This window comes from Sapajus apella, unplaced genomic scaffold (genome assembly GCF_009761245.1).
Source record: "Sapajus apella isolate SASKATOON/1434 unplaced genomic scaffold, GSC_monkey_1.0 scaffold2, whole genome shotgun sequence".
Lineage (NCBI taxonomy): Eukaryota > Metazoa > Chordata > Mammalia > Primates > Cebidae > Sapajus > Sapajus apella.
The window spans coordinates 71478385-71500841 of record NW_022436942.1 but is presented as its reverse complement, the minus strand read 5'-3'; the positions used below and the strand labels follow the sequence as shown (position 1 = coordinate 71500841).

The 22457-nt window shown below is 53.5% G+C and overlaps 2 protein-coding genes across 2 annotated transcripts in view; one reads left to right on the top strand and one right to left on the bottom strand.

The window, feature by feature from the left end:
- SDS (serine dehydratase) overlaps window positions 1-8388 on the top strand; it is an 11759-nt gene extending 3371 nt beyond the window's left edge. The window contains exons 2-8 of the mRNA XM_032240575.1: window positions 1260-1414; window positions 2125-2164; window positions 2426-2565; window positions 2665-2756; window positions 3836-4063; window positions 6785-6909; window positions 7665-8388. Coding sequence (XP_032096466.1) covers window positions 1262-1414; window positions 2125-2164; window positions 2426-2565; window positions 2665-2756; window positions 3836-4063; window positions 6785-6909; window positions 7665-7873 — 987 coding nt within the window. The 5' untranslated portion in view covers window positions 1260-1261 and the 3' untranslated portion in view covers window positions 7874-8388. The remainder of the gene's footprint in view (window positions 1-1259; window positions 1415-2124; window positions 2165-2425; window positions 2566-2664; window positions 2757-3835; window positions 4064-6784; window positions 6910-7664) is intronic.
- A 4113-nt stretch (window positions 8389-12501) lies between these two features.
- The window catches only part of PLBD2 (phospholipase B domain containing 2), a 31981-nt gene continuing 22025 nt past the window's right edge, over window positions 12502-22457 (bottom strand). The window contains exons 6-12 of the mRNA XM_032240563.1: window positions 21189-21286; window positions 17402-17562; window positions 16723-16818; window positions 16406-16477; window positions 14794-14946; window positions 13996-14158; window positions 12502-13441 (exon numbers count right to left, since the gene is read on the bottom strand). Coding sequence (XP_032096454.1) covers window positions 13274-13441; window positions 13996-14158; window positions 14794-14946; window positions 16406-16477; window positions 16723-16818; window positions 17402-17562; window positions 21189-21286 — 911 coding nt within the window. The 3' untranslated portion in view covers window positions 12502-13273. The remainder of the gene's footprint in view (window positions 13442-13995; window positions 14159-14793; window positions 14947-16405; window positions 16478-16722; window positions 16819-17401; window positions 17563-21188; window positions 21287-22457) is intronic.

The window sequence follows — 22457 nt, the reverse complement described above, 5'->3', positions numbered from 1 at the left end:
TGTGTGTGTGTGTGTGTGGATGGTGTGTGTGTGTGTGTGTGTGTGTGGATGGATTGTGTGTGTGTGTGGATGGTTTGTGTGTGTGTGTGTGTGCAGATGGTTTGTGTGTGTGTGTGTGTGTGTGTGTGGATGGATTGTGTGTGTGTGTGTGTAGATTGTGTGTGTGTGTGTGTGTATGGATTGTGTGTGTGTGGTGTGTGTGTGTGTGTGTGTGTAGATGGATTGTGTGTGTGTGTGTATGGATTGTGTGTGTGTGGTGTGTGTGTGTGTGTGTGTGTGTAGATGGATTGTGTGTGTATGTGTGTCCCTGCATTTATTTCTTTTCTCTCTCTCTCTCTCTTTTTTTTTTTTTTTGAGACAGAATCTCACTCTGCCGCCCAGGCTGGAGTGCCGTGGTGTGATCTCGGCTCACTGCAACCTCTATCTCCCCGGTTCAAGCAATGCTCCTGCCTCAGCCTCCCCAGTAGCTGGGATTACAGGCATGTTCCACCACGACTGGCTGATTTTTGTATTTTATACAGATGGGATTTCACCATGTCAGCCAGGCTGGTCTCAAACTCCTGATCTTATGATCTGCCTGGCTCGGCCTTCCAAAGTGCTGGGATTATAGGTGTGAGCCACCACACCTGGCTGTTGTTTTTTTGTTTTGTTTTGTTTTGTTTGTTTGTGTTTTGAGGCAGAGTCTCGCTCTGTCACCCAGGCTGGAGTGCAGTGGTGCAATCTCAGCTCACGGCAACCTCCACCTTCTGGGTTCAAGTGATCCTCCTGCCTCAGCCTCCTGAGTAGCTGGGACTACAGGTGTGTGCCACCATGCTCAACTAATTTTGTTGTTGTTGTTGTTGTATTGTTAGTAGAGATGGGGTTTTGCCACATTGGCCAGGCTGGTCCTGAACTCCTGACCCCGGACGATCAGCCTGCCTTGACCTCCCAAAGTGCTGGGATTACACGCATGGGCCACCACGCCTGGCCCGACCTCATGCATTTTGAAAGCTCCGAGGTCTGAGTGTTACCTCTTCAGCCTCCCAGCAAACGTGTGAGAGGTCCCTGTCCCCATTTTACAGATGGCAGAGCTTAGGCTGAGGTGTGATTGCCTGTCTGATGTCACATGGCGAGTAGGTGTCCCAGCTGCAATTAGAGGCCAGGTCTCCAGGAGGCTGTCCCATCTAAGCCCTTGCCTGGCTTGCCGGCAGGGTCCCTCTGGCAGTGCCGGCGCTGGGGCTAACTCTCCTAACCCTCTGGGTTTCCTTCCTTTCTCCCAGCAATGATGTCCAGAGAGCCCTTGCATGTGAAGACCCCCATCCGTGACAGCATGGCCCTGTCCAAAGTGGCCGGCACCGGCGTCTACCTCAAGATGGACAGTGCCCAGCCCTCTGGCTCCTTCAAGATCCGGGGCATCGGGCATTTCTGCAAGAGGGTATGGGACCGGCTCAGCATCACCTGGGCAGGGGTGGCAGGTCCTCCTTCCTTGACAGGGCAGGGCCAGTGCTATGTGAAATTAAAGGTGTTGGGCTGGGCGTGGTGACTCACACCTATAATCCCAGCACTTGGGGAGGCCGAGGTGGGCAGGTCATGAGGTCAAGAAATCAGACCATCCCACTAACATGGTGAAACCCCGTCTCTACTAAAAATACAAAAAAAAATTAGCTGGGCATGCCGGCAGGTGCCTGTAGTCCCAGCTAGCTGGGAGGCTGAGGCAGGAGAATCACTTGAATCCAGGAGGCAGAGGTTGCAGTGAGCCGAGATCATGCCACTGCACCCCAGGCTGGGTGACAGAGTGAGATTCTGTCTCAAAAAGAAAGAAGTTAAAGGTGTTGCAGGATAAGCCTGCTGACTCCCTGCAAGGGCTGAGCGTCCACCATTAGGGCTTCCTCTGGTTGAGGGATGCCCCTCCAGGAGGGTCCCTGGGGACTGATCCCAGCCCCATCAGTCGCCTGTTTTCCTCCACCCTTTCCTGAGCCAGTCACTTTGGAGGCGGGAGGTGCAGTCTCAGAAAAGGGGAGAACAGTTTCCTAGTGAAGGAAACGTCAGTGTCCACGGAGTCCTGGCAGCTAGTCCAGGCATGCAGGAAGAGCACAGGCAATGACGGGGACGTGGGCCTGAGCACCTCTCCTGTTGTCTCCACAGTGGGCCAAGCAGGGCTGCGCACATTTTGTCTGCTCCTCGGGTAAGTGACCTGCTTCCCCATCCTGTCCTCTGCTGTGTGTCCTGGGGTCAGGCGCTCCGCTTCTCTGAGCACTGGATTTCCCAGCAATGAGCCATTGGAAACATGGGCAGCAGCCAATTTGGAGTTCCTGGGGGAGGCCAGCAGTCGCACGGGGTGGAGAGGTGAGGGGGACAGCCAGAGTCCCCAGTAGAGGGTGGGCAGTCCTGCCTGGGCTCCTAGACGCTCCTGCACTGACATGCTCTCCACTCCCGACCCTGGCAGCTGGCAACGCAGGCATGGCGGCTGCATATGCGGCCAGGCAACTGGGCATCCCTGCCACCATTGTTGTGCCCAGCACCACACCTGACCTCACCATTGAGCGCCTCAAGAATGAAGGTGCCACAGTCAAGGTGGTGGGTGAGGTGAGTGCCGACCCAGAGCAGGGGTGAGAGAGGGCACCCAGTGGCTGGACAGGGTTCCCTTGTGCCTCACCCCCTCCCATCTCCCCTGTGGCCTTGCAGTTACTGGATGAAGCCTTTGAGCTGGCCAAGGCCCTGGCGAAGAACAACCCTGGCTGGGTCTACATTCCCCCCTTTGACGACCCCCTCATCTGGTATGTGGAGTTCAAGGTCACCTGGCGGGGGTGGCAGCCACCGCCCTGTATCCCTGGGCAGGCATTGCTGTGATGCACATCATCACGTCCTCATGCACCGCAGCTGCACACGTGTGCACACACCACCAGGTAGAAGCACACAGAGGCCGAGCACAATGGCTCACATCTGTAATCCCAGCACTTCAGGAGACCGAGGTGGGAGGATCACCTGAGGTCAGGAGTTTGAGACCAGCCTGGCCAACATGGTGAAACCCTGTCTCTACTAAAAATACAAAAGTTAGCCGGACGTGGTGACACATGCCTGTAATCCCAGCTACTCAGGAGGCTGAGGCAGGAAGTATCACCTGAGAGGTGGAGGTTGCAGTAAGCTGAGATTATGCCACTGCACTCCAGCCAGGGCGAGAGAGTGAGACTCCATCTCAAAAACAAAAGAAAGCAGAAACACACATGTTATAGCCAGGCGCAGCAGCAGGTGCACACACACGTGCACCAAATGCCCATTCTCCATGGCTGCACACACAACACACCCAAGACTGAACACACAAGCACACAGATGCCCAAGTGTTAGCGGTTGCGTCCTCCTGGAAGCAGACCTGGGAACAAAGGTTGCAGGGAAAGTTTATTTGGGTGGCAATTCTGTGGGGGAATGGGGAAGTCAAGCAGGGAAGGGAGGGGACTTGCTTTTTCTTTTTTCTATCATCCAGTCCAAAATGTCAGGAAGGGGGCTTTCCAGGACAGGTGGCCACTGTGGGTGGCTGGAGGTTAATCCCTTGGGGGACTCTGGGAGCCAGTGTAGGAGGTACACTGCAGTTTACCTGCCCCTGGAAGAGGGAGCATGGGGGTTTGTACACTGACCCGTAGGTGTTGGTTGAGGGCTGCTCTCGGGGGCTGCCATCTCTGACTGTGTTTGCAGGTAGCTCAGATGGCCAGATAAAGTCCTCAGGTAGAGGAAGCTGATATAGGGCGTGGGGAGGGGACTAACCCCAGGGCCATCCACTGGGATGAGGCTGGTGCAAACCTGAGCTGGTGTCTCCAGGAAGCCCAGCCCTGACCCGCCACCCTGTCTCCCCACCCTCCAGGGAAGGCCACACTTCCATCATCAAAGAGCTGAAGGAGGCACTGGGGACAAAGCCGGGAGCCATCGCCCTGTCGGTGGGCGGCGGGGGCCTGCTGTGTGGAGTGGTCCAGGGGCTGCAGGAGGTGGGCTGGGGGGACGTGCCTGTCATCGCGATGGAGACCTTTGGTGCCCACAGCTTCCACGCCGCCACCACTGCAGGCAAGCTCATCTCCCTGCCCAAGATTACCAGGTGAGCAGCTGGGGTGCCCTCCTCAGGTGTCCAGCAAGCACTGGGGAGTAGATCCTGATGTCAGGCTGTTTTACAGGTGAGGAAATGGGGGCTCTGATCACTTGCCCAGGGTCACGTCCAGTGAGTGGTACAGCTTGGACTCAACCCCAGGTCTGTGTGACTCCATCATGTCACACTTCCTCACATGAAAAGCCTCATACGAGGCTGGGCACAGTGACTCGTGCCTGTAATCCCAGCACTTTGGGTGGCTGAGGCAGGAGGACCACGTGTGGTCGGGAGTTCAAGACCAGTCTGAGCAACGTAGAGATTCCCATCTCTACAAAAAAGTTGTCTTTTTTTGATTGTTGTTGTTGTTTTGATTAACTGGGCATGGCAGCACACATCCATAGTCCCAGGTATTCAGGAGGCTAAGGTGGGAGGACTGCTTAAGCCCAGGAGGCAGAGGCTGCAGTGAGCTGTGATCACACCAGTGCACTCCAGCCTGGGTGGCAGAGCAAGACCCTGTCTAGAGGCAAAAAAAGAGAAAGGAAGGAAGGAAGGAAGGAAGGAGGGAGGGAGGGAGACAGAAACCCCATTCAGGGCTGGGATACGAACTCTTTAGGAGCAAGACTTGTGTTTATGCACCACTGTCTCCCCAGATCAGCCAGTGTCTTGCACACAATAGGGACTCAGGGGTGGGCTTCCTGGGAGGATGGTTGGTTGGCAAAGTAATGAGGGATGTAAAACCTTGTCACAGAGGAACCAGTAAACGTTTCCTATGAGGCCGGCCTTCCTTCCTTCCCTTCCTCCCTCCCTCCTCTCTTTTCCTTCTCCTTTCTTTCTTTCCTTCCTTTTTTCTATTTCCTTCCTCCTTCCTTTCTTTTCTCTTCCTCTCCTTCCTTCTCTTTTCTTTCTTCTTTCTTTCTCTCTTTCTCTCCTTCCTTCCTTCCTCTTTCTTTCTTTCCTTTTTGATAGATAGCATTTAATTAGAAAGAAGTTTTGGCCCCATTATACAGAAGACCCGAATAACAACGGCTTACATGATATTGAACTTTACCATGAAAAGTCAGGGCCCTGGGTCCCTTGAGTTTGTTTCCCCATTATCCTTAGCACGTAGCCTTATGGTCCAAAATGGTTGCCTGAGTGCCAGCTATCACACCCACATTCCATCTGGCAGGGAGGGGGAAGCAAGGAAGAAGGTTATGCTCCAACCTTCAAAGACAGACACAGCACTTCCACTTACCTTTTTGTCAGCCTAAATTTAGTCACATGGCCACACCTAGCTGCGAGGGAGGCTGGGAAATGTCTTTACAGTAGGTGCCCATGTGTGCAGCTAGAAAAGACACTGGGGCAGACCACAGTCTCTGCTACAGATAGGGAAGACTGAGTCCAGCTAGATAAGAACTTCTTCCGGAGTCCTGAGCCTGGCATCTGGAGCTGCTGTGTCCCACACTATAGGGACTGAAGATGTCATGGCTGAGTGCCTACTGTTAACCACGTGCTGCTCAGGGCTGAGGTGGTCCAGGCCCTCAAGATACTCCTGGGGAAGGGAGAGGGGGCAGCTGAGCTGGGAATAGAGGCAGTGGTTGCCCCGGGAGGCTGGGGACAGCGTCAACACATTGGTTACCAGCACAGGTCCTGGAGTTACACAGACCCTGCTTGCAGCCCCAGCCCCAGCACTCCCTAAATATGTGACCTTGGGCAAGTGACCGTATACTCTCTGCCTCAGTTTCCCCTTCCCAAAATCAAACTAACAGCAAAGTTCTTGTGCAAATTCAATAATGCTTGTGAAGTGCCTGCCACCTAGTACTTTCTCAAGAAGTACTCAGGGTGTTTGTTACTATGAGGGAGAACCATTTGAGAATTCCACATAGGGCCATGGGACTCAGTACTCTCCCAGGGGGACTCCTTGGAGGAGATGGCTTTAATCCTGAGCCTTAAAGGTCAGCAGGATGTGGGTGGGCAGAGTGGTGCTGGGCTTCATGAGGGCTAACCAGGTAGAGGTTGCAACCGGGAGCAAAGGCAGGGAGTCCCATCAGGGAAGAACAAGGGTCCTCTTAGGCATTTGCTCCTGACTTAGTGTTGAATGGAATATGATGCTTGGCTGAGGCAGGAGGATCAATTGAGTCCAGTTCAAGATCAGCCTGGGTTCAGGCATGGTGGCTCATGCCTATAATCCCAACACTTTGGGAGGCTGAGGTGGTTGGATCACCTGAGGTCAGAAGTTCGAGGCCAGCCTGGCCAACATGATGAAACCCCATCTCTACTAAAAACATGAAAATTAGCCAGGCGTGGTGGTGGGTGCCTGTTGTCCCAGCTAATTGGGAGGCTGAGGCAGGAGAATCGTTTGAATCCGGGAGGCGGAGACTGCGGTGAGCCAAGATCGTGCCACTGCACTCCAGCCTGGAAAAGAGAGCGAGACTCCATCTCAAAAAAAAAGAAAAAAAAAGACCAGCCTGGGCAACAGAGTGACACCTAGTCTCAAAAAAATTAAAAATAATTATAATAAATAATACACTAAATGATGCCAATTCAAACACTCCGTACCTTATTAGAAGACCCCACTTGGTTCAGGATCCCTGAGGCTTTTCAGTGCCTTCCAGCTGCAGAGGTGACACCGGTCCCTCTGCCCACAGATGCACTGCCTTCTCCGTCTCACATCTGTCTCCTTCTCTCCCTCCCTGCCCCCATCTCTCTCCTGCTCCCCCCCATCTTCCTCTCCTGTGTTCCCACTTCTCTCAGTGTTGCCAAGGCCCTGGGCGTGAAGACTGTGGGGGCTCAGGCCCTGAAGCTGTTTCAGGAACACCCCATTTTCTCGGAAGTTATCTCAGACCAGGAGGCTGTCGCCGCCATTGAGAAGTTCGTGGGTATGTGCCGAGTCCTCTCAGGACCTGACCTGCTGACTCAGGAGCTAAGTGGCTGTCCACTTCGTGTGCCATTGGGGATCCCACTCACCCCAAATTTCCTTCACAGTTCTGCCTTCTATCTCTGCCTAGAACTTTCCATTAATGGAATATAATACAATGCAGCATAGAAATAGAAAAGCAAAAGCCACACATAATAGAAAAGTAAATAGAAAAGGAACCCTGATAACCATAGCAGCAGCAAACCATAAGGGAATATTTAAAATGTTGCTTCTGAGTTTCCTGGTAGCCAGGGTAAAAACAGAAAACATGGGGCTCAGAGTTGGATTCATTCACAGGTGGGTGTGTAACTAGGTTGGACTCTTTCTGGGTTCAGTCTAGGACAGGGATGGCAAAAAAAAAAAAAAAAAAAAGGAGAAAAAACATAGTAGCATTTGTGCTTCTGTACCTGCTGCACACTTGGCTAATCAACCATGGAACTCTTGCTCAGATGATGCCTCAGAATCCTCCTCAACACAGTGCTCACACAACTACATCATTCCATCAGCATAGGCACTCATGATGAAACCTAGGCCCTGGCTCAGGGCTGGAAGGGCCAATCCAGGGTGATGATGAGATGTTTGGTCCAGGACCTGCGTCTGCAGTCAGGGCTGAGAGCTGATTGGCTCAGTATTCCCAAGCCTTGCCAAAAGCCTGTCAGCTCCCAGTGCACCCTGGGAAACTCAGGCCACACCCCTACCACCCCCCTTCTCTGGCAGATGATGAGAAGATCCTGGTGGAGCCCGCCTGCGGGGCAGCCCTGGCAGCCGTCTACAGCCACGTGGTCCAGAAGCTCCAACGGGAGGGGAAGCTCCCAGCCCCGCTGCCATCCCTCGTGGTCATCGTCTGCGGAGGCAGCAACATTAGCCTGGCCCAGCTGCGGACGCTCAAGGAACAGCTGGGCATGACAAATGGGTTGCTCAAGTGAGGACGGACCCCTTACCCATCTGTCCTCTTCTAGCCCAGGAGACCCCTGGAGGGGCTGGAGTTTTATCCAGCGCCTCGTTGTATGTTTGGATGAGCGCCTGTGGCCGGGTGCAGGTCAACTTCTTATCAGAAGCCCACTTTGCAGACGCCAAAGGTCGGCAGCCAGTGAGGCTGTGAGTTGGGCCTTTTTGGTATTTGTGTGACTGCTCTGTGCCCATCCTTAGCCACCCTGCTGGCGTGGCAAATGCCCACAAGTAACACACCAGGTCCCCAGAGTGGGGTGGATGGGGGAGACCTCAATCACAGCAGCGGGGATTCCTCGAAGCCATGACCTGGCCCCAGAACTTGTTCCCAGGGAAGGTGAACAGAGCCATGGTCCAGGGTTGAGGAATCATCTCAGCCATCCCCCCAGGAAGCCCACTCCTGACCCTTCCCAATTTTTCTAATGTGCAAACTTTTTCATTGGAAAAAGAAAAATACATATTTATGAAACAAAGATCCTGTACGTTTTCTCATCATCAGTTGTCTTCCTTCCTCCTTTCCTTCCACCCTGAGTCTGCTCTCAGTCCCAGCTCTCAACTGGGGCCCCAGAGTGAGGCCAGAGCCTGACTGCAGCTGGTCTTGTGTGCCAGGACTGGGCATCCCTGTACCACAGGGAGCAGGTGGCTCAACAAGGACTTGGGGTGGGACAAAGGCTGCCTCTGCTGAAGGCAGAAGCAGCTGGGGAGGCCAATCTCTTTCTGATCTGGTCTTTCCTGATAAGTCAGAATTATTTCACCACAGGCCCACTGGAAGCAAAGAAGTGAGGGCCCCTCTCCTGAGGGTGTGTGAGCTGACAATGGACACCCATCTCTGGGAGAGGGAAGGGGTGGGTGGACTTGAAGTCAATGTCATGAAAACCCTTCTCAAACATGGAACCCTCTCGTCCAACGAAAGCATATGCTGAAGAGGAATTACTGGGGCTGGCTCCAGAGTATGAAGGGAACCCCGCCCTCAGGGCACTTTTTGGATGACCCCAAGTTCAAACTGAAGTTTAAGAATCACTTGCGGCTGGGTACAGTGGCTCATGCCTGTAATCCCATCACTTTGGGAGGCCAAAGCGAGTGGATCCCTTGAGGTCAGGAGTTCAAGACCGGCCTGGCCAACATGGTAAAATCCCATCTCTACTGAAAATACAAAAATTAGCCAGGCATGGTGGTGTGCACCTGTAATCCCAGCTACTTGGGAGGCTGAGACAGGAGAATGTCTTGAACCCAGGAGGCGGAGTTGCAGTGAGCTGAGACTGCCCCACTGCAGTCCAGCCTGGGCAAAAAAAAAAAAAAAAAAAAAAAAAAAAAAAAAAAAAAAAACAGTGAGACTGTCTAAAATTAAAACAAAAAAGTGACTCGGATCTGAGTGAAAAGCCTGCCTGGAATAGGACTGCCTCTAGCTTCTGCTGTCCAGCCTGAGCCTGGCATGAAGCCCCCAAAAGGGGTGAGGCAGACACCTCTGCCTGCTAGAGGAGGCGCCGTGGCACTGTGAGCAGGAGCCGACCAGCTTGCCAGAGCCTTGGGCTTCGGGGAGCCAGGAGCCATAGAGGTGCCTACAGCTGCCATCTTGAAGCCAAGGATTGTGGGAAACTCCCAGTGCTCAGAGTGATGTGGTACTGCCTTTGCGGCTGCCTCTGGAAAGGTCGGTCCCACCTTGACCAGGCCAGCTGAAGTCCCAGTGGTGGACCATCTGCACGACCACCCGCTATGCTCTCTGCAGAGTCAGCCTGGCTTCATGACCACCCCCACCCCTGGAAAGCAGAAAGGGGCTGGAATCATTCTAGGGAATACAAAAGTGATCCTGGGTGAGCTCTACCACCACCCGGGCCTCCACTCGCTCATCTGTAAAATGGGTCTCCCAAAAGCCCCAGCCTCAGGAGTAGCTGTGAAGAGTCAGTGGCTGCATCACAGTAGGTGTGGCCCGTTTCACCAGGGCCTGCACCATCGCAAGGAGATGGGGAAGGTGGGCTGGGCCCTAATCCTGGCTCTGATGGGCCCAAGTGTTCAGACTTTGGGCACATGACCTCCCTGCACCAAGCCTGCTTCCTTATCTGTAAAACACACGTGATAATCCCAGCCTCTCCCAACAGGGCTGTCCTGAGAAGGAAAAGAGACTCAGGGTATGAAAATGCTCTCAGGAATTGGGATTTTTTTTTTTTTTTTTTGAGATGGAGTTTCTCTCTGTAGCCCAGGCTGGAGGGCAGTGGCACGATCTTGGCTCACTGCAACCTCTGCCTCCTGGGTCCTAGTTCAAGCAATTCTCCTGCCTCAGCCTCCCGAGTAGCTGGGATTACAGGCATGCACCACCATAGTCAGCTAATTTTTGTATCTTTAGTAATGACGGGGTTTCACCATGTTGGCCAGGCTGGTCTTGAACTCCTGACCTCGTGATCCACCTGTCTCGGCCTCTCAAAGCGCTGGGATTACAGACTTGAGCCACTGCACCTGACTGAAAATTAGTTTTTAAAACCACAAGTTGGCTGGGCACAGTGGCTCATGACTGTAATCCCAGCACTTTGAGAGGCTGAGGTAGGAGGATCACTTGAGCCCAGGAGTTCGAGACCAGCCTGGGTGGCACAGTGAGACTCTGTCTCTACAAAAAGGAAAAATAAGATGAAACCACAAGTCAATTCCCAGGTAACAGGGGTTGTGAAGCTACAGGGAGGAGAAAAAGCAAACCCAACCCCAGACCCCAGCCTTGCTTTATTCTCTCCGTGCATTTACCAGCACTGACACACCGCGGATTTCATTTACTGTATTTACCATCTCCCCAATGTAAACTTCACAAGAGCAGGGACGCTTCCATCCCTTTTGTTGTAAGGTATCCCCGGGACCTCATAACAGTGCCTGGCATGTACTGCGGTTCAATAAGTGTTTGCTAATGAAGAGGCGCTGAGTGCATGAGGCCCCGCATGGGCTGCATCACATCCCCCAGGGAAATGCTGCTCACACCATTACCCCATTTCACAGATGAGGTAATCAAGGCTCAGAGAGGGTGAGTCCATAGCTAGCTAGCAAGACGTGGAGACGGAACTCAAAGCCAGGTCTCTGACTCCAGGGCTGTGTGCTTTCCTCTCTCCAAGCACATAACACTGGGAGAATCTTGTCTCCAAGGCAGGCTGCACGAGATCAGGCAGGGAGTGAGCCTTTTTTGTACTGGTCTGTACAACACAGTATGGCTTAGGAAGGTCCTGGTGGTCAACACGGCTCCAAAACAGGACCAGAACATAGGTGCTCAATAAACATCTGGATGAATAGTTGGATATGAATGGATGGATGGCTGACGAATAGAAAATAGATAAATATGGATGAACAGGGGGATGGATATGAAATGCACAGATACGTGTGTGGATGGATGGGTAGATGGGTGATATGAATAGATAGGTGGATGGATGGGTGGGTGGGCAGATAAATGGGTGGATGGATGGATGAGTGGGTGGATGGATGAGTGAATGGGTAGATGGGTAGAAGGATGGAAAATGAACAGATGGAAATGGTTGGATGGATGGATGGATGGATGGATGGATGGATGGATGGTTGGATGGATAGATGGGTGAGTGGGTAGATGGATGGATGGGTAGATGGATGATAAATGGATAGGTAGGTGGATGGATGAGTGAATGGGTGGATAGGTAGATGGATGGAAAATGAACAGACGGAAATGGTTGGATAGATGAATGAATGGTTGGATAGATGGTTGGACGGGTGATTGGATGGGTGGATGGGTAGATGGGTGACAAATGGGTAGGTGGATGGGTGGGGAGGTGAGTGGGTAGATGAATGGGTGGGTGGACGGATGGATAGGCAGTTGGATGGGAGGGTGGATGAATGGGTAGGTGGATGGGTGATAAATGGATAGTTAAGAACTTCCTAAGCCATATTGTGGTGTACAGACTAACACAAAAAAGGCTCCTTCCCCGTCTGATCTCATAGGTGGATGGATGAGTGAATGGCTGGACAGAAGAGTAAATGGGTGGGCAGATAAGTGGATGGAAAACGGACAGATGAGACCAGGCATGGTGGCTCACACCTGTAATCCCAGCACTTTGGGAGGCCAAGACAGCAGACCACCTGAGATCAGGAGTTCGAGACCACTCTGACCAACATGGTGAAACCCTGTCTCTACTAAAAATACAAAATTAGCCAGGCATGGTGGCGCATGCCTGTAATACCAGCTACTCAGGAGGCTGAGGCAAGAGAATTGCTTGAACCCGGGAGGCAGAGGTTGCTGTGAGACACACTCACACCACTGCACCACAGCCTGGGCAACGAGAGCAAAACTCCCTCTCAAAAAAAGAAAAGAAAAGAAAATGGACAGATGGAGATGGCTGAATGGTTGTCTGGATGGGTGGGTGGGTGGATGGGTGGGTGGAAGGATGATGAATGAATAGGTAGGCGGATGGATGGATGGAAGATGGAGGGGCGGGTGGGAGGCTGTGCAGACCGATGATGCGTGAGTATGTTGGCAGATGAGTGAAGGAACAGAACGACAGACAGAGGGCTGCACAGGAGGCTATGTAGGGGATGGCACAGAACCCAAACCTGAGAGGTGAAAAGCGCTGACCCCGCCTTCCGTGCCACCCCAAGAAGCACAGCACGGTCCACAGCCACTCTTGTTTAACGGTGGCACAGACTGCGGTCTGGTTCCTCCATCAGAGCGCTATGGACACAGTCCCGAGGTGAGGGGCAGGCCTGGGGTGGGTGGGGGCCTGAGGCAGAAGGGTGGGGGCTGACCCTCTGCCTGCCCTGGAGAGAGGAGGACATTCAAGACCCTCCAGCCGCAGATGGCCAGAAACTTTGGTTTGTGTTTGTTTTCAAGTTTCTGTCCTCAAGGAAGCTGCCAGAAAGGGAGACGAGGGGACTGCTTCCTGAGGGAGCAGAGGGGCCGGAGCTGGGAGGAACAGTTCCAGCCGGAGATAACGCCCAGGTCCTGGGGCTGAAACTCACCAATTCCAGGGCCACCCGTGGAAATGCAGCTGGGAGGCAGGGGCTGGAATAGTCTCTTCCCACCCCATGGGAGCCCCAGAGCCTGACCCCAGGACCTTCCCAATCCCTCAGGAAGGAGCAGCAGGAGGAAGGGGCCCCAGAGGTGGGAATGAGATCAAGAGAGCAGCAGCAGGAGACAGAAACAGAGACGGAGACGGCGGGGAGCAGGAAGAGGGGAGGTGGCAGCACCCATGCACCTCGGGGGAGAGAGGGGTTACTTCTGAGCCCATCAGGTTCGTGCTCCACCCTAGGAGAAGATGACTCAGACCCCAGATTAGGGAATAAAGCCCCCAGAAGGTGCTGGGTTTGGAGGTCTGGTGGCCTTGGGCTGGGGATGGCCCTGCTGAAGGTCAGCAGGAGCAAAGCAGCGGAGCAAGGACAGAGCCTCAGTCCCATGAGACCTTAACGGGCGCGAACTTCCAGAGGTCCGGCTGGCCCATGTGTAGCAGGGTGCTGAAGGGCGAGGTGCTCCACTGGAACGGGGGCACCTGGTCCCACGTGGGACCGCTGGCCGCCAGCAGGCTCAGGATCTTGGCCAGTGACATGCTGGTCACCTGGGGGCAGGGCAGAGCCGAAGCTGAGCAGGGGCCCTAGCCTGCCCCAATCCAGGGGCCCAGCCTCCCACCCTGACCTTGACCCCAGAGCTCAATTCTGAACTGTCACTTTTTTTTTTTTGAGACTCTGCTCTGTTACCCAGGCTGGAGTGTGGTGGCATGGTCTTGGTTCACTGCAACCTCCGCCTCTCCGGTTCAAGAAATTCTCATGCCTCAGCCTCCTGAGTACAGGTGACCGCCACCACGCCTGACTAATTTTTGTATTATTAGTAGGGTTTCACCATGTTGGCCAGGCTGGTCTCAAACTCCTGACCTCAAGTGATCTGCCTCCTTGGGCCTCCCAAAGTGCTGGGATTACAAGTGTAAGCCACTGCACGCAGCCCATACTGTCACCTTTACTGTGACCCCAACCACAGCCCGATTCTGACTGTGATTCCTGCCCGACCATCATCAGCTTTGCCCCAACCTGTCCCCTCCCCCAGGCTGGTGATGGTGACTACCCCCACCCACAGCCCTCAGGCCCCACCCTCCAGGCCCTAGGGAGGAGGCAGCACCTTCACATCGATGCCCCCATGGGAGCGCTGGCGCAGGGCCTGGAAAGGGTAGGAGCCATTGGCCGGGTTGAGGTCAGAGCGGGCCGAGATAGCGTTCTCCCCATTGGGCTGGGGGTTGCAGGCTTTGCACAGTGACAGGGGGTCATGGAGGAAGTCATTGTACCTGGATGGGGGAAGGAGGGAACAACAGTCATGCCAGGAAGGAGAGGCTAAGACAGAGGCCAAAACCCTCACGGGCAGCCCCATAAGAGCCGCCAGCCTTCAACTATCCCTGTCCCCTCCCACCCCAGGTTGCCGCCGCCAGTTCCTCTGCCTGAGGTCCTGACGCCTTTCACCTAAGTCACTCAGCTCTCTGCTCAGGCACCTATCCTCAGGGAAGGCCTCCATGCCACCGCCCCAGCCAGGTGAGGCACCCGTTTGTCCCTAGACAGCCTCTCTTGGTGCCGTCTTTACACATCGACATCAGTGCAAGCACTTGATGAATTTCTGCACCGCCCAGGAGACGGGACAGTGGGGCACAGGTTTTCTACCTGTTGCTCCTGGTACCAAGCACAGTGCCCAGCACTAGAGGTCACTCAACAGATGTCCAGCACCCTCCCCTTAGCTACGAGGACAGTAACAGGACCCAAGTGGAGCATGGCCCCCGAGCAGCTGCACTGGCGTTCAGCATCTGACCACCCACTGCTGGCCCTCCAGGGCTGGCGGCAACATTTGAATGAGTTGGTACAAAAAACGCACAGAAAGTTCTGTGTGCTTATGGCCTCCCTCTCCCCAGCCCACCACCCAACCGGCACCCACCTCATCAGCCGGACCATGGATTCTATGTCATGCACCAGTGACTGGTTCCGCCGGAAGATCTGGGCCCGGGGGCTCCCGTCATAAGAAAACCAGTCCCCATACTGGGCCACTAGGGCCTGTAGCCCACTGGCGTTGAACACAGTCTCGAAGGACCTGCCAGGGACAAGGATGGTCACCCATGACCCCCACTAGCCTCACTCAGCCAAGGCTGTGGCCAGGGAGGGGAGGGGAAGTCACACCAGGACATTATCCCTTACAACTATGACATTTGGACAGGGCACAGGGGCTCAGGCCTGGAATCCTAGCACTTTGGGAGGCTGAGGCGGGCAGATCACCTGTGGTCAGAAGTTCAAGACGAGACTGGCCAACATGGTGAAACCCGTCTCCACTAAACATACAAAAACCAGCTGGGAGCAGTGGTGCACACCTGTAGTCCCAGCTACTTGGGAGGCTGAGGCAGGAGAATCACTTGAACCCAGAAGGCAGAGGTTGCAGTGAGCTGAGATCGCACCACTGCACTCCAACCTCAGCAACAGAGTGAGACTCTGTCTCAAAAAAAAAAAAAAAAAAAAAAAAATTAGCTGGGCATGGTGGTGCATGCCTGTAATCCCAAATACTTGGGGGGCTGAGGCACAAGAATCACTTGAACCTGGGAGGAGGAGGTTGCAGTGAGCTGAGATCGTGCCACTGCACTCCAGCCAGGGCGACAGAGTAAAACTCCATCTCAAAAAAACAAACAAACAAAAACAACTCCAACGTTCAGGATAACAATAAGTTTCATTTGTGCTGGGAGTGGCTTGGTGGGGCGGCCAAGCTTGGGCTCTGGGGCCCAAAAGCCATGGCTTCAAATCCTGCCCTCAGTCTGGATGTGGTGGCTCACGCCTGTAATCCCAGCACTTTGGGAGGCCAAGGCAGGCAGATCACTTGAGGTCAGGAGTTTGAGACCAGCCTGGCCAACATGGTGAAACCATGTCTCTACTGAAAATAGAAAATTAGCCAAAGGTGGTAGCGGGTGCCTGTAATCCCAGCTACTCAGGAAGCTGAGGCAGAAGAATCACTTGAGCCCAGGAGCAGAGGCTGCAGTGAGCTGAGATTGTGCCACTGTACTCCAGCCTGGATGACAGGGTGAAACTCTGTCTCAAACAAAAAAGTAAAAACAAATCCTGCCTTCACTGTTCACCGACAGGGAAGGTTGGGAAAGTGAGGAACTTTCTCAGGGCCTCAGTATCATCACCTGTGAGATGGGAGCAGGAGCTCTAGTGACCACATGTGGCCGCTGTAAGATTCAAATGAGAAAACGCAGGTAAAGAGAGTGAGCCTCAGGAGGTGATGGCTGCACAGCCCAGATCCAGCCAGAGACCCTGGCAGGGGTCAGGCCCTGAGCCTGGCCACCTCACACCACCCTGCTCTGGGCGTCAGAACCAGCGCTCACATTGCTGCTGACCTGAGCCACGCAACTACACGGCCAAGCTGTCTGGGCTCCCCTGGCCGGAAAAAGGGGTAGGCTGGGCTTCTTCATTCCATGGGTTTAAAAATAACACCTAGGAAGGAGGTGGGCAAGGAATGAGGTGGACACGGAGGGTGACAGGGAGCGGGGTGAGAAGGCACGCACGGTATGTTGTAGCTGGCCCAGTAGGTCTTCTGGTAGAGTTCTGAGGTCTTGTCAGCTACCACCACCATGCCGCTGAGACCGAGAAGAGAGATGGGGTGGAGGTGATCAGAAAAGGGGCTCCCATGCGCACTGCCCTGCTTGGGGAACCCCGATGGCTCCCATTGCCTGGGGGATGGATTAAGTCTCGAACCTCAGTCCCCTCCAGCCATGCCTTCCTGAGAGCATCCCCTTCCTGCACAGAGCCAGCACAGCTCCAGGCCTTCACCCTGGCAGTCCTCTTGCCCCGAGCCCCACCTCCTCCCACCCAGGGTACGCACGGGATCTGCTCCAGGATGGTGAGCACCCGGCTCCCGGGGCTGGGCCCGCCCGGGACGAATGCCTTGTAGTCCACGATCATCCACTGGTTGTTATACCTGCCAGGCACAGGGAGGGAGGACTGAACAGAGCTGGGGCCCCCTCCCCAGCTTCCCCCACCCCAAAGTGTCCCACACAGCTAGGAATCAAGGGAAGTGGGCCTGGGGGTGTCCAGCCATTCAACTGACACCCTGACACTGCAGCATGACCAGGTGTCCACAAACTCCTCTTTCATCATGCTGCTTGACTGTTCCAGAATATTCTATGGCTCCCTAGGTCAGCTCCTCTGCTGGATGCTGTAAGACCGGCACTGCCCATTTCCAGTGCTTCCAGCTTACAGGCCCTGCTACCCACCCACATCCACCTCTTCAAACAGCCCTCCCCACTGTCCCCTCAAGAGTCCTCAGGTTCCAAGTGTTCTTCCTGTACTGCCACCAAGGCACCCCTTCCTGGGCTGAGAAGCCTGGAGAGGAGAGGCAAATCCTTTCCTTCCCTAGCCTCAGTTTCCCCATGTATAAAACAGAGGAGGGCGTGGGGTGTGTGACCTAGTGCCATATCTGATCCCCTAGGGTCTGAGTGTTAAAGCGGAGGCTGATCTATCTTTTGGTGCAGGGGAAGCCACAGGGCCAGACGCCCACTCACGTGCCACTGTTGAACCTCTTGAAGATGTCTGCCCAGGTGGCCCCATCCGAGGCCAGACGGTTGGCCACGATGTTGCGTACCCATTCCAGCACACAGCCCCTGGGCCGCACGTACTTCCACAGGGCTGGGTTCTTGTTGCCAATGGTGGTCTCCAGTGTAACCTGTGGGAAGGTCAAGGGGGGTGCTGCACAGCCTAGGCATGCTGCCACCAAGTGACCATACTTCATCAGCCACTGCTCATAAATTAAATGGTTTTGTTTTGTTTTGAGACAGAGTCTCACTCTGTCGCCCAGGCTGGAGTACAGTGGTGTAGTCTCGGCTCACTGCAACCTCCGCCTCCCAGGTTCAAGCTATTCTCATGCCTCAGCCTTCCTAGTAGCTGGGATTACAGGCACGTGCCACCACGCTTGGCTAATTTTTGTATTTTTAGTAAAGACGGAGTTTCACCATGTTGGCTAGGCCAGTCTCGAGCTCCTCACCTTAAGTGATCCATCCACCTCAGCCATCCAAAGTGCTGAGACTACAAGCAGTAAATACTTAATCTGCCGGGCGTGGTGGCTCACGTCTGTAATCCCAGCACTTTGGGAAGCCAAAGCGGTGGATAACCTGAGGTCAGGGGTTCCAGACTCCTTATCTCCTGCCTCTAGCAGCCCCTAGCTCTACTGTTGCCATTTTCATGTCCATGAGTACCCAAGCCTGCATGACAGCGTGAGACCCTATCTCTGGCCAACATGGTGAAACCTCATCTTTACTAAAAATACAAAAATTAGCGGGGCACAGTGACACACGCCTGTAATCCCAGCTACTGGGGAGGCTGAGGCAGGGGAATCACTTGAACCCGGGAGCAGAGGTTGCAGCGAGCCCAGATCAAGCCACTGCACTCCAGCCTGGGTAACAGAGGGAGAGTCCATCTCAAAAAAATAAATAAAAATAAAAACTCATGTCCAGTTGAGGCACATGTTCCTTACTGGTTTCTTAGACAAGCACAGAGTGGGATTTGGTATCATGCATCTAGCGTTGCCCTGGGGAACAGCCCCTGAGAAGCCAAAAGAGCTGCTCCCATGAACCCACTCCCTCACCAAGCTGGGCAGCCTCCCATTCCCCGCCCCCCGCCCTTCCCCACAGTTCTGCAGGAAAGGTTGCATGGCTTGAGGCTGTCAGCCTGGCAGATCCAGCAGTCAGAGGCCTAGGAGGGCTTACAACAGGAGAGACCCTTAGTCTCCCTCCAGTCCTGGAGCAGGCAGGATGCCCACTGCTGCCTCCAATTGCCTCCTCCCCCTTCTCCATCTCCTGGGACGCTTGGCTGTCTTCAGCATATTTGAAAAGTAAAGCCTTGTTCTTGTGAGTTAAAAACAAAACAAAACAAAACTCATGCAATCCCAGCAATTCAGAGGCTGAGACACGAGAATCAGTTGAACCCAGGTGGCAGATGTTGCAGTGAGCTGAGATCGCGCCACTGCCCTCCAACCTGGGCAACAGAGCGAGACCCTGTCTCAAAAAACAAACAAAAAAAAGAAGCTGAAAAAAGCTAAAAGACGGCCATATCCATAAATGCGATTTTTTTCTAACTACCTATTTATTTATTTATTTTTATTTTTATTTTTATTTAAGACAGTCTTGCTTTGTCACCCAGGCTGGAGTGCAGTGGCACGATCTCTGCTCACTGCAACCTCCTCCTCCCAGGTTCAAGTGATTCCCCTGCCTCAGCCTCTCAAGTAGCTGGGATTACAGATGCGTGCCACCATGCCCAGCTAATTTTTTTTTTTCTTTGTATTTTTAGTGGAGACAGGGTTTCACAGGGTTTCACATGTTGGCCAGGATGGTCTTGAATTCCTGACCTTGTGATCCACCCACCTCGGCCTCCAAACATGCTGGGATTACAGGCGTGAGCCACCGAACCCTTTTCTTCTCTTTAAAGAGGACATCCAGGCTGAGCACAGTGGTCCCTGCCTATAATCCCAGCACTTTGGGAGACCAAGGGGGGCAGATCGCTTGAACCCAGGAGGTCGAGACCAGCCTGGGCAACATGGCAAAACCCTGTCTCTACAAAAAATTTTAAAATGAGCCAGGCATGGTGGCGGGCAACTACAGACCCAGCACTTGGGAGGCTGAGATGGGAGGATTGCATGAGGCTGGGGAGATAGAGGCTGCAGTGAGCTGTGATCATGCCACTGCCCTCAAGCCTGACAGCATGAGACTCTATCTCTGAAAAAAAAAAAAAAAAAAATCTTGAAATTTGGCATTTTCTTCCACTGTTAACATGACACACCACAATGGTATTAGCAGTCACTGAGACTTTCACGATCAGAAATCGCAGATGTTTTTCCATCAGATTACAAGGCTGTACATATCTTAAAGTATCATTCATGCACCTTGCTTCTTCTAACTTATTTACCATACCTGCTGCTGGACCTTATTATTCGGTATGTTACTTAAAAGTTTACTTATATGTTGATAGCTGTATTTCACTATAACTGGTTTCCTGCATAATCCTACACATTTTAGTTTATCCATCGAAAAACACTACTCTGCCGGGCGCAGTGGCTCACGCCTATAATCCCAGCACTTTGGGAAGTCAAGGCAGGAGGATCCCTCGAGCCAAGGAGTTCAAGACTAGCCTGGGAAATATAGTGAGACCTCATCTCTACAAAAAAATTAAAAAATTAGCTGAGTGTGGCATGGGCCTGTAATCTCAGCTACTCAGGTGGATGAGGTGGGAGAATCGCTTGAACCCAGGAGGTTGGAGGTGGCAGTGAGCCATGATCACACCACTGCATCCAGCCTGCGTGACAGAGCGAGACCCTGTCACTGTGAAAAACAAAATGATAATAACAATAAGTGCACTGTTCTGAGAAGAGGGTCACCAGCCTCTTGGACTGCCCAAGGAATCTGTGGCACAAAAACAGTTAGAGCCCTGAAGGAAGGGAAGGTTCCTACCCAGATCCTTTCCTGGTAACCAGGTGGAACCATTTCACTTGTTCCTCCCCAGCTGCCTCCGTCCCCTTCCGCACCTGGCCACAGCATAGGGGTTCCCTCACCCACTGCCTGGCCCTCTCCTGCCTCGTTCCAAACTCAAAAAAGCAAAGGATCAGACAAGAAGAGTCCCCTCCCGTCCCGTCCCCGCAGGGAGCTGGGTGTTCTCTGCGCTAAGGGTGTTTTTTAAAGTGATGTTTTTTCTCCTCTGCAGCGTTGCCCTGGAGATCAAAGAGTTCACTTACTGAGCGAGGGATGCCAGGGACAGATTTCTAAACAAGTCTGGACCCCAGCCAGGAAAAAAAGATAAAAACAACACACTGTAAACAGCCTCTATTCAGCAAACCTGGTCAGGTCAGAGGAGCTCTGGGGAAAGCAAGAGGGAGGCAGGAGGAGAGAGAAGCGGGGTGGGATGGGGGGAGTTATCCTGAATACATAAAAACAAGCACGGTCACTGAGGTCAGGGATAGTCCCAAACGTCCCCAAGTCCAGTCTTTCCTGACAACTAGGGTTACATGCAGAGTCCCAGGCCAGCTGCAGGCTTTGGAGGCCCTGTGTGGGGCCTGGGGGTCTACACTTAAATACCCCCTTGTGGTGGTCCAAGTCCCCAGGGCAGGGGATGGGCGAGCCTGGGCTCTGATTGGCAGGCGGGGGGATGTGTCCCCCTCATCCTCTGCTGCACCCCTGGCTCCTACAGGGCACCAAGCACCGGGCTGCAGCCTGGTCCCCACTTGCTGCAGGAATCAATTCTGCCAGCTCAGAGTTGCTGTGTGGCAAACACCTGGAATGGAGGAGACACGAGAAGGGGACTCACCAGCCCGCTGCCCAGGATGTAGAAGTCATCACAGGAGAAGATGGTGCCGGGGTAGGAGGAGAACACCAGCTTGCTGCCGGGAACCAGCGGGTAGTCCCCTGTGCGGGTGGAACGAGCCAGGGATGCTGGTCAGACAGGGCCATGGGGACGCCCCTGCACCCCACCTGACAAGACTCAGGTCTCAAGGTGGGGTGCAGGCAGGCCTCAGAGGAAGCCCCCACTCTGTCCTTTGTGTCACTTAGCAAATGAGGTCATGGGACATAGAAAAGTGCGAATGTATGCAAGTAAAAATAAAAGGAAGCAGCAAAGCTTATATAGTTGGTCCTCCATTATCTGTGGGTCCCACGTCCTGGGATTCAGTCAACTGACAACCAGAATACTAGGAAAGAAACATGATTAAAGAAAAACAACAGTCAGGCCAGGCATGGTGGCTCACGCCTGCAGCCCCAGCACTTTGGGAGACTGAGGCGGGCAGATCATGAGGCCAGGAGATTGAGACCATCCTGGCCAACATGGTGAAAACCCATCTCTACTGAAAATACAAAACTTAGCTGGGCGCGGTGGCTGAAGCCTGTAATCCCAGCACTTTGGGAGGCCGAGGCGGGTGAATCACGAGGTCAAGAGATCGAGACCATCCTGGTCAACATGGTGAAACCCCGTCTCTACTAAAAATACAAAAATTAGCTGGGCATGGTGGCGCGCGCCTGTAGTCCCAGCTACTCAGGAGGCTGAGGCAGGAGAATTGCCTGAACCCAGGAGGCGGAGGTTGCGGTGAGCTGAGATCGCGCCATTGCACTCCAGCCTGGGTAACAAGAGCGAAACTCCGTCTCAAAAAAAAGAAAAAAAAAAGAAAATACAAAACTTAGGTGGGTGCGGTGGCGCGTGTCTGTAATCCCAGCTGCTCGGGAGACTAAGGAGGGAGAATCGCTTGAACCCAGGAGGCGGAGATTGCAGTGAGCTGAGGTCGCGCCACTGCACTCCAGCCTGGCAACAGAGTGAGACTCCATCTCAAAAAAAAAAAAAACCCAAAAAGCAAAACAAAAACAAAAAACAAAACAGTAAAAGATAAAACAGATTTTAAAAATACAGTATAACAACTATGAACATGGCATTTACATTGTATTAGATATCATAAGTAATCTAGAGATGATTATAGTATATGGGAGGATACCATAGGTTGTATGTAAACAGTCGCCATGTTACATATGAGACCTGAGCTTCCACAGGGGCTCCTGGAGCCAACCCCCGCACAACACCAAGGGACAACTC